The 13,628-nt window shown below is 39.3% G+C and overlaps 1 protein-coding gene across 1 annotated transcript; it reads left to right on the top strand.

Annotated features, from left to right (window-relative positions):
• Positions 1 to 3,040: 3,040 nt before the first annotated feature.
• On the top strand, positions 3,041 to 12,047 carry tnfaip2b (tumor necrosis factor, alpha-induced protein 2b). The gene is made up of 12 exons (XM_044142861.1): positions 3,041 to 3,156; positions 3,496 to 3,740; positions 3,829 to 4,483; positions 6,267 to 6,378; positions 6,981 to 7,103; positions 8,240 to 8,334; positions 8,415 to 8,498; positions 8,584 to 8,710; positions 8,798 to 8,920; positions 9,018 to 9,173; positions 11,082 to 11,203; positions 11,593 to 12,047. Exons 2-12 carry the CDS (start codon positions 3,563 to 3,565, stop codon positions 11,741 to 11,743), a joined length of 1,926 nt encoding a protein of 641 aa, XP_043998796.1. The 5' UTR covers positions 3,041 to 3,156; positions 3,496 to 3,562; the 3' UTR covers positions 11,744 to 12,047.
• The last annotated feature ends 1,581 nt before the right edge of the window (positions 12,048 to 13,628 follow it).

Genomic DNA, 13,628 nt, shown 5'->3' with positions numbered 1-13,628 from the left:
CAGCTAGATCAGATCAGACTCAACATGTCTGCTCGCTGTTCTCGTGACTAAACTCTTCCTCATTTTCAACAATCAGTGATCTCTGCTTGGTAGCTTTATTTTTTATTTTTATTTATTTTTTATTTTTTCCGTGATCAAAAGGATAATTCCTCAAATCAGTAATCACAAAAAGTGTAATTTGATTGTAGCTCATCAATTTACTTAACTGTATTTATGTGTCAAATGTTCTACTAACAGTCTATATTTTTTTCTATCTGAATTCATCTGGAAGAATAAATTTTACTTGTTGGTGAGGATTTACTGCACATGTCATGAAAAGAAAAGACATAAATATATCATCAAAATATATTTGATATTGATATTTTAAAGGGGCAGTATTATGTAACATCAACTTTACTGAGCTGAGCTGAGCCTTTAATCTCCATGGCAACCATTCAGCTGTGCAAAACAGCTGAATGGCAAACAGCTGAATGGCAACCATTCAGCTGTTTGAATGGTTGCCATTTGCCGTTTGAATGGCAAACAGCTGAACAGTTTCCAAGCTGGGAAGCTTGGAAACTGCAGCTCTGAGGAGGAACTGGGCTTTGAAGGCGGAGCTACGTCTGAGTGGACGGAGCTCCGCCTTCAAGGCCCAGTTCCTCCTCAGAGCTGCAGTTTCCAAGCTTCCCAGCTTCAACCTTTCAGAGCAGCCCTCCCTGCTCAGCTCCTTCAGACTAGCCAGTGGCAATTAGCAAACACCTGGTGGAACTACACATCTGCTGAGCTCATTATAGGAGCTACTTCTCTGTGCAGCACTGGTAAAAATGTTGTTAAAGGGTTAATAGAGGAGCCATGTTGAAATTACTTAATGAAGGTGAAGCTTCAAAAAGAGCAGGATTTTTTTTAAAGAGACAATAATGCCCTTAGTCATTATTTCTTTTTGCCTAACATTATTTTTCTTTTTGTGCCTAATAATCTTTGGGGGTGGGGTGGCGTCTTTTTTGGGGGGGTCAGAATGACTTTTATCAAAAAAAAAAAAATGACATAGGCTATTACTTTAGGAAAGTAATGTTATTAAATGTCCTCAAAGATCAGAGCCAAAGTCCACTCTGTGTGTGTTTACACTAGAAAACCTCCCGACCTTTACTTGTGGTTTTGGGGGAAAACGTCTTAATGTTTTTGTTTGTTGGAAAAATATAAGTGTAAAAAAATTAACTTAATCTGCATACAGACTCCTGAGGAGGAACGTAAATGTTAATCTGAAAAAAAAAAAGTTAATCTTAAACTAGACCGAGTTTTAGATTAACATAAAAACAGCTCCTTTGAGCTGCTTTTATTTTTTTTCCCCTCATAGTTTTCAGTGACGTGGCCGACTCAGTTCTCTGACAGACAAAACCACTGCTGACACTCTGGTGTTTTCAAAAGTACTGATGGTCTCCATGCATGTTAGATCTGAGAACAACAAATAGTAACGGACTGCAACAGGTAAGACTCACATTTAAAGAAATGATTTCAAACAGTAAGGTTGAGTTGTAACTATGGAGATAAGTAATTTTTCAATCATTGTCTAGTAAATCGTTCCTAGAGTTTGAGTGAGGCAACCTTCTCAGATTGTGTTTTTATGATGTCGTGCAGCTCAGTGTTCAGGCTTAAAGGCACAAAACTTTTATTTTGGTACCTAAAGGAAAACCTAATGTTACTGAAGATTTGAAACCGTTTCATTCTTCATCATAATCAGAGAGAGAAGCATGTCCAGCTGCTGGATTCAGTTTTTCCCAACAGGATACTGTAGAACACATATGTCAGAGTCAAGGCCCGCGGGCCACATCCGGCCCGCGAGAAGATTTTCTACGGCCCCTGGGATGATCTTGATTTATTATTAGAACCGGCCCGCAGCACCCCGTCTGAAAAAAAAATGCGAGATGCACCCCCCCCCCCCCCCCGGTCCGCAGTAAATTTACGAAGGCTTGGGCCGGTCCGCTGCACTAGACCAAATGCGTCATTTAAAAAAATCTCAATGAACATTCGATCAGTCCGGCCCTCGGCTTGTAGCTAAATTTTTAATTTGGCCCTCCGTCCATTTGACTTTGACACCCCTGCTGTAGAAGCTCATTTGCCTCCAAATGACTGTTTTTCTCTCTCAAATGTTGTAATGCAACACAAGATATTTTATGATGATGAGAATTAGTGGGCCTACAGTCTGGAGCATCATGGGAACTGTAGGAAGACTGCACTGTAATCCCTGCAGCACTGCATGCATTGTTTTCCTTAAGGAGATTTTCCTATGTTCCCATTTCTACTTTTGTTTTCTTGTTGTTATTTAGTTTTTTTGTGCTCTACAGTTCTGTCTTTTCCGTCACGGTGACCTGGTGGGTCAACAAGCTACAGAACAAACAATCGAAGTGTAAATGTGAATACTTCTACTACATCATCTCCCACAAACACATTTTACCACACTTTTCATCAAAACTTCAGCCAGAGTTTACATCAAAACGTCCGTCCAGGGAACACAGTCATGTTGATGACATGAGAAATCATTTCACTGTTTTGAACGGTTTGGAGGAATGCACCAAAATAACTGAGGAAAACTGTAATTAGTTTAGCCCCCTCTGGTGTACACCAGTGTCTTTTTACAGTGCTCACACTGTGCCCACTACAAGTGGGGGCACTTGCTAGTTTTTTATTTATTTATTTATTTATTTGGGGGGTTTTTGTCCTGCCACCCCTGTGCTGCTCAGCCCTGATCTGAAAGCCATTCTGGTTAAAAACCACCTCATCCCAACTTCCCACAGAACCGTTCCTGCCTTGGCTTTCATTTAGTTTCGCCACTCGGTTTGGTTGGTCTGCAGTGGCTTCTATTTGGTACAGAAAAACCCAGTGTTATCTGGTTTTGTGGTGTTAAACAAAAAATAAAAGTCGGGGGTCACCAAAGTTGGCTCAACAGCTTCTGCTTTAGCAAAGAGTTTCATAAGAGCCTGAAGTTTCCCTCTCTGAAAGAGACCAGCGTTGCCTCACTGCTGGTGTTCATAAAAAGCCTGTCTGTGTGTGTTTGTGGGGCGTTCAGAGGGCTGGTTGGACTTTCCACAGCACATCATTTTATGGGTGGGAGGAGCCACTTAGAAAATAAAAAGAGAGCAGCTGAAGTGTTAGAGACAGAGCAGCGGCTGCAGGACCCTGGTGAGTAACATCTTCTGAAGGAGGATTCATGCACAATAACTTTGTCGCTCCGTTCAAGTTCCAACTAAGTCTGTTTCCTAAAGTGTTTAAGATTTGATTCAACATGTGCTCTTAACTGTCTGGTGCTCTCGTTTGTATTTCAGCAGCCATTTAATGTCATCTGAGAAGATGTTTACATTTTCAAGATAAATAATAATAATAATAACATAACAAGAGTATTAAAATGATTAGACATTAAAAAGTATCAAAAACTGATTGAACATAAGCTTATACCAAATTTGAAGTCTTCTTCTTAAGAGTTTATTTGCACTGACTGACTTTATTTATTTATTTTTTTAGCTTTTGTGTTCGTTTTGGTCTTTTTTTCTCTTCCCGGACGAGGATTTGGACCCAGCCAGACTTTACAATGCGAATTTGCTCGACCCCAGAAACCCTCCGGCTGAACAGGGTCCTGAATCAAGGAGGCAGATGGATTAGGGGAAAATTCAGGAACATAAGGAGACCGTCCAACCCTCAGGTGGGCGTCGACACTTCCCCAGTTGAAGAGGAGCCCCCGTCATCTGAGGAGGAAGACCCCCTAGATGGTAAGAGACAGCCCAAGATTTCACACTTCAGCCTTCAAAGTCTCTATTCGATTAAAAGAAACGTTTCTTCTCTCTTCATCGTCATTAGAAACTCTGACCTTCGACCAGCTTCTTGAGCAAAGCTTGTACGAGGCCAGCCTTGTGCTGATCAACAGAGAGAATCAACTGTTTGGGAAGGAAACAGACGATGAAGAGCAGAAACATCCCGCAGAAGAGATAGAGAGGCTTTCTGCAGAACGTAGAGCGCTGGAAAAAAAGATACAGCAGACTCTGCAGCAGAGTCTGTCTCTGAGGCTGGAAGAGGTCGCCAACGAAGCCGCGGTCCAGGCCCTGGCGGCCCTAAAATCTGCTGTGAAGGCCATCTACCAGGAAGAGGTGCAGGACCTGCGGAGGAAGCAGCTGAAGAGTCGGACCCCGAGCAGCTGGAAGGAGCTCCATGACTCAACTCTTCGTGGTTTGGTAGAGAGCCGAATGGACAACCCCTCGGTGGCCCCTGCAGGCCAACCAGGACAATCGTCCATCCAGCTGGACATCCAGGGCATGGGGAGGCAGCTGAAGGACGACCTGCTCTTGGTGGTCAACGTGCTGAAGAGCTGCTACCCACCGGAGGCAAACATCTGTCAGTTTTACGCGCGGCTGTATCACCAAAGCCTGAGCGCCAGACTCAGGAAGATTGTGGAGTTTGTTCTGGATGACAGGGACTGTACCTTCATCCTGCGCTGGGTCAACGAGTTTTATCCAGGGTAAGGCATCATCTCCATTTCCCTTTAAATCAGTTATTCTGCACATACAGTATACGCTGCTGCAACACTTTGGGAATAGTTTAGGAGTATTTGGGCTTGAAAGCAGAGCTACATTTCCAGTCAGTACTGTTGGAGGACATTTCACTCTGGATAATTGGATTGCTTTGGGGAGTTTGACTCTATGTGGCAGTTTTAAAACTTTCTGAACACAAACATTCAGTGGCCATCAGTGCTGGTACCATCGGTGTGTGAATGTGTGCATGAATGACTGAATGTAGTGGGAGGCGTTTCGGACAAGACAACTTCAGACCATTTCATGAAAAGTTCATAGATATCAGTGACTTTATTCATATGAAACACGTTACTGTTTACTGTTTAGGATCTGCACTTGCAACTCTGCCATCATTAAAAACACACATCATACAATAGAACTCATTCAGATATATGACAGATGTAGCATACATATCAGTGAAAATGAATAACAGTTCAAAACCTTGATACATGTGTAAAATATGCGATAATTAACTATTCTAGTTACGCGTACTTTGATCCTTAAAAGCTTCTTTTTAAAAACTGACTTCTGCTCAACCTTTATAAGAGTTAATGGTAGACAAATACACTCTTTCATTTTATAGTCTAACTGCACACACTAAAGTTTTCAAGACGTTATTTCAGTTAGTTATGGGGATTTTTTTATTTTTGCTTAAAGCAAATGAAAACATGACATTTAGAATTTAGAAATTAATTTAGACAGCCAAAAATATGCATATTTTAATATATGAATGCAGGCTTAACAAAAAGTATGTTTAATACCTGCTTAAAAGTTGTTATTTTCAAAAGGTATTTATAATCTGGCAAATGAGGCTTATTGAAATGCACGTTCCAAATGATTAAATGTAAATTATACCTGAGTAAGTCATGTGTCAAAATTATATACATTTTTTTAAGTGCTGTTTTTAACTCATAATATTGCACAAAGGACTCTTGTCAGGCAACTGCTGAAGTTTAACATTAGGATGATTTACTGTCGTCCAAAAAGAAAAAAACAATAATCTCAGACAAATACAAGAACACAAGAGACGTTAAACTAAGAAGACAAACATGAGGAACATAAAAACTCAAACCAGACAAAGAAATGAACAGCAAACACAAATAGCATTATTAAAAGTAATGAGGATGGATGATAATAATAAGAAACCAAAACACTGATACAAGAACATGACAGGAATAATCCAAAGGGAAAATACAAATAATCAGTCCAAAAGAATGAGCCTTCAAACTGGACTTGTACAAGAAGGAAAAAGAAACTGACAGAATGTGGAAAGATTTTGACTAAAATAAGACAAAAAAAAAAAAAAAAAAAAAAACAGGAATAAACTAACAAACCAACAGAAACAATCCAGAGAAACTATTCAGGAAGGAAACACCAGATTAAATTCTAAAAAAGTACCAATAATACCAGAAAAACTATGAAACATAATGCCCAGCCCTGTTGTGTAGAGATTTTCACATCTGTTCTTTGTTTACCAGGCAAGCTCAACACACACACACACACACACACCCTGCAGTTGTTTCAGAGAGTGTGCAATAGCAGTTAGCATAAATCATTCAGAATTGCAGCACTGTGTGGCTGAACCAGTTTATGTCAGCTGTAGCACGTGTTTGTTCTCGTTTCTGAAGGTGGAATTGACACGAAATAAAAAATTATAGTCAGTCTTAATTTGGTCAGAAAGTCTTGTATCCCTTTCAATAAATTTCCTGGTGTGTTTCGTCATTGTTTCAGAATCCTTAAGAAGCCAGAACTGGCCAGTGAAATTGATTCAGCAGCACTGGGGCAACTGCTGCCTAGAGATTTACTGGACAACCTGGAGGAGCAGTACCTGACCACACAGGAGGTAACGTAGTCATATGAGGAATAATAATAAAAATAATAACAAACTGTAATGGAGAGTGTACAGCTCAAACATAAATGTCACTGTTCAAGCCATTGTTTCAGTTAGTTGTGAAATAATGGTCAGACGTATTATAGCACAAGTTAATTGCAGTTTCTTGACAAGTTCTAAAAAATTAATAAGTCAAATAAATACATTTTCTAAAAAAATTGTTTTTTAAAAATTAACCAGAATTTGTTAAATTATCATTACATTATCATTGTTGAAGCCAATTAAAGCTGCAGTATGTACAACTATTTCAGTTAATTTTATTAGTTAAGCCACTTTTCTAAAACTAGAAAAGGGATCTCAGCGAGTGCTTTTTATTTTATTGCATCAAAAACCTCCTCCTCAGATTTTGATATTGCTTTTATTTATATATTTATTTTTTATTTATTTTTTTTGCTAATTATGATGCAACTGTAGTCGTGACATCATTGGTAGCTGTCACTGATTTATTAAACTATTTAATTAAAGGTTTAAAACGTCACTTTTTTGTATGTGTATGTCAGCTCCATGTGGAAAGCTACTCATGGTAACCATGTAACCTGTTTGTGTTTGTTCAGACTGAGCTGTCAGTTTACATGAACAACGCTCTGGAGGAAGAAAGGAAGAAATTGACAAAAGGAGAGCAACCGCCAACAGAGGACGGCTGCTTCACCTGTCCTCTGGCCCACGACGTCATTCCGGTAGCTATAGTAGCTAAACAAGCTAGCTTTACCAAGTTACTAACAAAAACATTAACCAACAAGGAAGTTTCCCCTTTTAACAGATCTAACACTAACAATTCCTTAATTTTGGATTATGATAACACCAATAAAACATTATTCAGAGTAAATTGTAGTCAAAAGGCAGCTATGTAGCTGTTATTTTGTGTAATGTCAGATTGTTGCATCTGCCTTCATTGAATCGGCTGCTTTATGCTCCTCACTCCTGGTTCCATCAGTGCCAGACAGCTGGGCTAAAAATGGGGAAAATACAAATCTTCCATGAAGGCAAACATCAGAGTGTTTGTTCAGCAAATAATCCAGAATAATACAGAGAAATTCTACATTCAACTAACACAGTGATGCTGGATTACTGCTGAAAACCGCTGCCACACTTCTCAGTTTTGTAGATCTGCTGCTTCAAAACTGAGTAAAGCACAAGTTATTTCTGTCATTATGGGTGGTAGATGGTATATGACCAAAATGTAGTTGGAGCTTTAATGAAAAAATGATTTTCAAAAATCTACAAAATACAGAGATACATGGAGTATCATGAGAAAAAAATAACAAGAGGAACCAGCAGGGAGTGAGTGAAGGACAGCTGGTTAAATATTGGGAGAGTGAATGCTGGAACAATAGAGCAGGGCTGATTGGCTAACATGCTGCAGGTGTGAGGGGAGAGAGAGAGAATGGCACAGGGGGCAAGGGAGAGTAAACAAACAGGGTAACTAGGAAAGCTAATGTAACAAAGAATAACTAAACACAATGAATAAATAATGAACATAATCCAACAAAGCAGACTGACCTAAGTAAAACAGAATAAGGTCAATCTAATCAAAGCAAGAAATTAAGGAACACAGAACAAATGAGCACAACTACAAACCCAGACAAACCCAAAACAACCAAAGATCCTGACAGTTTCTGAGTTTGGACAGCTTGATTGCCCTTTAAGATGGCTGCTTAGTCACTGTCACTCTCACTAACTGTGTTTCTATTAACCATACTGTGCAATTTGACTCATCACTCTAATTGTTAAGTTTTGTTGCTGAAATGTTTTCTACAAATAAACTTGACTTGACATGTGCTGATGAATGTGTTCCATCTGTTCCTGTTTTCAGATCATTAATGGCATGGTAACAGTGACAGAAACAGTCACAGGGAGCCAGCAGAAAGCCCAGAGGATAACACGCCAACTAACCGATATGCTGCAGAGGTAACACAACACCTTCTCTACTCCCCCCAGCTGAAACATTAACAATGCCAACAAAAACTCATCCGAACCGACTCCTGCAGGTTTAAAGCTTTCCAAGATGACATCATCAAACAGAAAAGCAAACCACACGTCAAAGCTACCCTGGGCTGTGTGGAACAGTTCAGGTGTGTTTCTGATCCACTAAAAGACGAGATGATTTATCATTCAGAGCTTCATGACTCAGCTGCGGGTTTGTTTCTGTCTCTACAGGGACGTCCTCCAGAGGAAGAGCCATTTGTTCCCAGATGATGTGCAGGAAACCTGTTTGACTATCCTGTCCGACATGAGGCAATCTGCCCGTACCTGCTTATTAAGCTCCGTGCACAAGTCCCTCAAGGTAAGGGTTGTTTTAATAAAGACTGAAACTGCGTTTTCATTTTGTTTGTGTCACTCTATTTAAAGTCGTCTGTTTAAACCCAACCAGCCACAGTACCAGAAGCTGGGAACTGGAGACTGGCTGAAGAAGAAGCTTGTGTTTGAGAAGCTGCTGAGCAGCTTGGAAAACAGCATCCAGGACCTGGAGGGCTTGGCTCCATCCTGTTACCAGGTAACACCCTCCTGATTCCAGCACATAGTTTATACTTGTCCATTTGTTTTTGCTTTTTGGTAATAGAAGGACTGAAATGTTCTTTTATTGTTTTTAGGCGGTTATTGGTGATCTCCACCAGGAAGTGACACAAGAATATGTGAAGAGGCTCCTGAGAGGAGAAGTCAAGCTGAAGGACAGAGAGCATCAGCAGAGGGCCTTCGACACCGTGATGGACAACGCTGAGAGCTTACACAAGCTTTTCACCAGCATGGTGAGATGTGGGCAACATCTCACACAAATACACACACACTGGCACACGCAGTCGTGTTTTTGTGACTTGTGGGGACTTTACATTGGCTTCCATTCATTTTCTACAGACTAACCCTTGCCCTACCCCTAACCATCACATACTAACCCCTAATCCAAAAACAGCATTTACCCTCATGGGGACCAAGAAAACGTCCCCACAGCCCCACATTGTAACAAAAAATAGGTTCCCACAAGGATATAAAAATCTGGTACACATGCACACCCACGCACACACACACACCCACGCACACACACACACACACCGAAACAGTTAAGGTTGTAGCCTAAGGCTTGTACATTTTCTCAATCCTTGGAGTTTTTTGAGTTGTTAGCTCTTGTCCCTGGATGCCATTTAGGCAAAATAAATGTATCTAGTTTAGGTGAAAAGCATGAAAAATGTGTAGTGGTTTTGGTATATTGAGCTCTAGTGACCTGTGTTTGGACTCAAAACTTAGTGAAAGCCACAAGGCTCCTCTTTAAGATGTTACAAAACTCTAAATTGTAAACCTTTGACAAACGTCCATAACATGAGTCTAGACTAAGCTAACACTATGGAAGGGCTATCATAATAATAATAATAATAATAATAATAATAATAATAATAATAATAATAATAATAATAATAATAATAATAATAATAATCTTTTCAAAATTATGGTTCAGCTTTCCTTTTCTAAGATGGACCAAATTGTGAAGTTTTGGCCTCTGACCCATAGGTAGAACATTAACATTGAAGAATGCTGATGAGTCAGAGCATCAAAGGAGAGAAAAGCCTGGAATGAAAAGAGTTTCTTTGTGCTGCATTTATATAATTTCAATTGAATATCACCTTAATATATTGATTTAAAAGAAAGAGTCACTACTAAAAACATGGATGTTCTCTATGACACACTTCTTCTGAGTTACACACAGAGAGAGCAGAGAGGCAGAGGAGCAGGAAGTATTCAATATTTTCCAGAGAAAAACAGAAGGGGAAAGAGTAAAGTCAGGAAAAGCAGCTGCTTACTCAGTCCTTGGAAAAACCGAGGCGAGAAGTTTAACTGGACTAATATCAGGAAAGTGAATGTAGCACGCTGGGACTAATAGCTAATAATCTCTGTTTTTAGCTGAAAAACACGGATTCATTATTGTCCTGAATTCATCAGCACAAAAGTTACCGCCAACCTTTTGACACTTCTAAACTTCTTCATCAATATTTTAGCCAAACTAAATTTAGCCATTATTAAGTTGAAATCTCAGGACTGTGAAAATGCCAATTTCACCTTCAAAACCATCTGATGAACTAAATGCATCAAACCTCAAAAGCCGTAATGCTGAATATTCTGACTTTGAGATCAAACAAGACAGACTGCAGAACTTACTGTTACTGTTCTATAAAATCTTGTAAAAAGGACAAAAACAACAAAAAAGTTATTTTTTATTCTTATAATTAGAGTAAATGCGGTGTAAATATAATCTCACAGAATTCCCTTACTGATATCACTTTAATTATCCTGGCAATTAGGCATTTTATCAACACAGAGGATTTAATGTGATTATCTTTATCTCATAGCAGAATGAAGATGGTTTATCGACATGGCTCTGAATCATCTCATCTTGTTTTTGTTTTTAGAAGACATTCTCTTTTCCTGGAAAACTCATGGTTGAGCATTAAAATTATTAAAAAATTATTCAAATCATATCATAAAAGTGATTGTTTGCAGACTGCTTCCTTAGGAGCATCGTGTGAATGGAAAATAATAAAACCAGTGTGAAACCTGCCACTTAACTTGGAAAAACAAGTAGTGTGATAAATATGTATTTTGTCACATTAATGCAGTGTAAAAATGAAAGATAACCTCCAGATAACTTCAGCTTGGTGTCTTTCCAGGGATCCCAGGAGGAATGGCTGAAGGAAATCCTGACCAACATGGCAGAAGTGCTGAAACTCCAAGACGTCCCCGCCCTGCAAATGCAAATAGTGTCACTGGGACACACTTACCCCGACCTGAGGTAAAATTCACACCAGTTCCTTTTTTTTCCCACTTATTCTGGCCTAAGAGAGAAAGAAAACTATGTTGTAAACAACAGTAGAACATTGCTTACGTCAAAACACTTTGATGGGGGGTAAATCTATTCTGAGAAGGACAGGAAGCGAGCTCTGGCACACATCTCCGTTATCTGAAGTGTTTCCTGAGAGCAGCAGCTACGTTTGGACCCCAGAGGACGCTCAGCGCTTTTAGGCAGAATATTAGAGTAGAAACGCTTGTCTCATGCTATTATGTAGCGTGACAGCAAGTATTCAGTTTGTCTGGAGGATTGTAGAGTCTCTGCAAGTTATCATTTTAAGTAGTCCGCCATTTTTAAAAATCTTTTCATTCCCTTCCTTCTTTCATCCGCAGTGAGAAACACGTCTCGGCTTTGCTCAAACTCAAGTCAAACCTGTCCAAGGAGGACAGGCACAAGGTCAAGGCAACCCTTTCAGACACCCGCAAAGAATCCAGCCAAGGCGCCGAGTTTCGTCCTTTTTTCTCCAAAGTAGTAGTCAAATAAGCTGCCCTCCTTCCTTCTGTTAGTTATTTAAGTGTTGGTGGAGGACTGTGATGTACAGCAACTTTGGTAGGTTTCATGAATGCTCTTTTCAGTAAGCTCGTGTGGGAGTACGTCACAAATCGGTCAGTTTGTACTCTGACACTCAACCACTGCCAGTGTATGACATGATTCTTCTCTGAGTGACGTCATGAGTTTCTGAGGACGACAAAATATGTGCGTGTGCGTGTGTGTGTGTGTGTGTGTGTGTGTGTGTGTGTGTGCGTGCTTATTTTTGTAAATAAATAAAGCAATAATTTATATCAAATTTATGTTAAACATGTTGCTTCTTTTCTTTTTCAACTCAAAAGCACTTTATTTGTCCAAAAGGGAAATACTAGAGGCTCAACTCTGGAATCCCATGATGTAATGACCTGCTTTCATACGGTGAAAGATATTCAACATTGTGTCGTGATCATAAATAAAACCGTACAAAACGAAAACCAAAAAAGAAAATTGTTTCTGCTTATTTACTCACCCTATAAAAAAACAGTACCAAAACCATCCAACCAGGAAACACTTCCAACCAGGGCACAATTTGACAAACTAAAACAATAAAGCACAATAGAAACTGGAAATGATTGATCAAGACACAGTCCTTGGGGATGTTCTGCTTGAACAGTTTCTTGTTTTCAAGTGAAAAGTTTTCTTGGAATCAGAGCAGAAAACATTCCAAGAACTTTCTTTGTGAGCAGCAACACAACATGGACAGAATATTTCAGTGTTAATATGACAAATCTGATGTTATTGACCATTACACAATGCATTAATATCCAAGTAGATGTTTGAGACACACCAGTCAGACATGCAGCTGTTACATCAACACCACAAAAAAACTAATTTCATCACAAAAAGGGAAATGCCCGCGCTTCATTTCCTCCCCTGACCAAAGGCCAACACAACACCGCCTTTAGGAGGAAAAGGAAAAAATGAGTCAATGACTAAGTAATAACAAGATCAAAAACTCTTAATCATAAATGCCACATGTAAGTAATGACTCACTCACAAACATTGTTGTCAAAAACTCTATAAACCAATTCTCCAGTTAACTGAGAACTCATGTATGCACATAATAACCCAGGCATTTACAACATTTTCTTCTTTCAAAGCCCTCTGCTTAAAGCTGCATTCTGTAACTTTTATTTTAAAACATTTTTGCAAACTGGAAAATTCCTCGTTTACTCAAAGGAGTAACAGCACATATGGAGTGGTACAGAGATTTGTTCCTCCCTTTCTCAAGTGAACCATAAGAACTGCAATCACAAACAGCTGAGTCTGGAAAGTTTTCACACAGCGTCACATGGGACAGTCACATTCTGATGACTTTCTAACCTCAAACAGATTGATCTGAAAACCTAAGAACTGGAAGAAAATGCCCGCCTGCAGCATTACCTTTTGGCTGTGGGTGTAGAGGTAAATATATATATATATATACATATATATATATATATTGTTTAAGGAGAAGCATATGGGGTAACAAATGGGGGTTATTCTGAGACTTAACTGTGTGACATAAGCCGTACCTTTGTATTAAAGGATCTAAAACAGTTTATTACAGAAATGATATTGTCTATAACGACAAAGAAAATAACATGGACACAATGATTATTTCGATATGGTGCTGTTAGAAAATGTTTCATTTACAGAACAGATTCCAGGAGGATTAGTGAAGCACAGATTTGTTTCTGCCTCATCAACCCTGCCTGCTCTTCATATCAGCCTTTGTCACACTGACACCAGTACTGGTGTGTACAATCACAATCTTTAATATGTTTTCTGCAGATGTTGGCATCAGGGCCGCCGGACCAAGCCTCCATGGGGACCAAGCAAACTTTTATTTGCTTGGTCC

This window comes from Gambusia affinis, linkage group LG16 (genome assembly GCF_019740435.1).
Source record: "Gambusia affinis linkage group LG16, SWU_Gaff_1.0, whole genome shotgun sequence".
Classification (NCBI taxonomy): Eukaryota; Metazoa; Chordata; class Actinopteri; order Cyprinodontiformes; family Poeciliidae; genus Gambusia; species Gambusia affinis.
Note: the sequence above shows the minus strand (reverse complement) of the source record. Positions and strands in the feature narration are given on the sequence as shown.

What these genes read in the sequence shown, in the direction of transcription:
- tnfaip2b (XM_044142861.1), top strand. Translation starts at nt 3,563, where the DNA reads ATGCGAATTTGCTCGACCCCAGAAACCCTCCGGCTGAACAGGGTCCTG. An exon ending in GTCAACGAGTTTTATCCAGG is followed by an intron (nt 4,484 to 6,266) that starts GTAAGGCATCAT and finishes TCATTGTTTCAG; the next exon opens with AATCCTTAAGAAGCCAGAAC. An exon ending in TGGCCCACGACGTCATTCCG is followed by an intron (nt 7,104 to 8,239) that starts GTAGCTATAGTA and finishes TCCTGTTTTCAG; the next exon opens with ATCATTAATGGCATGGTAAC.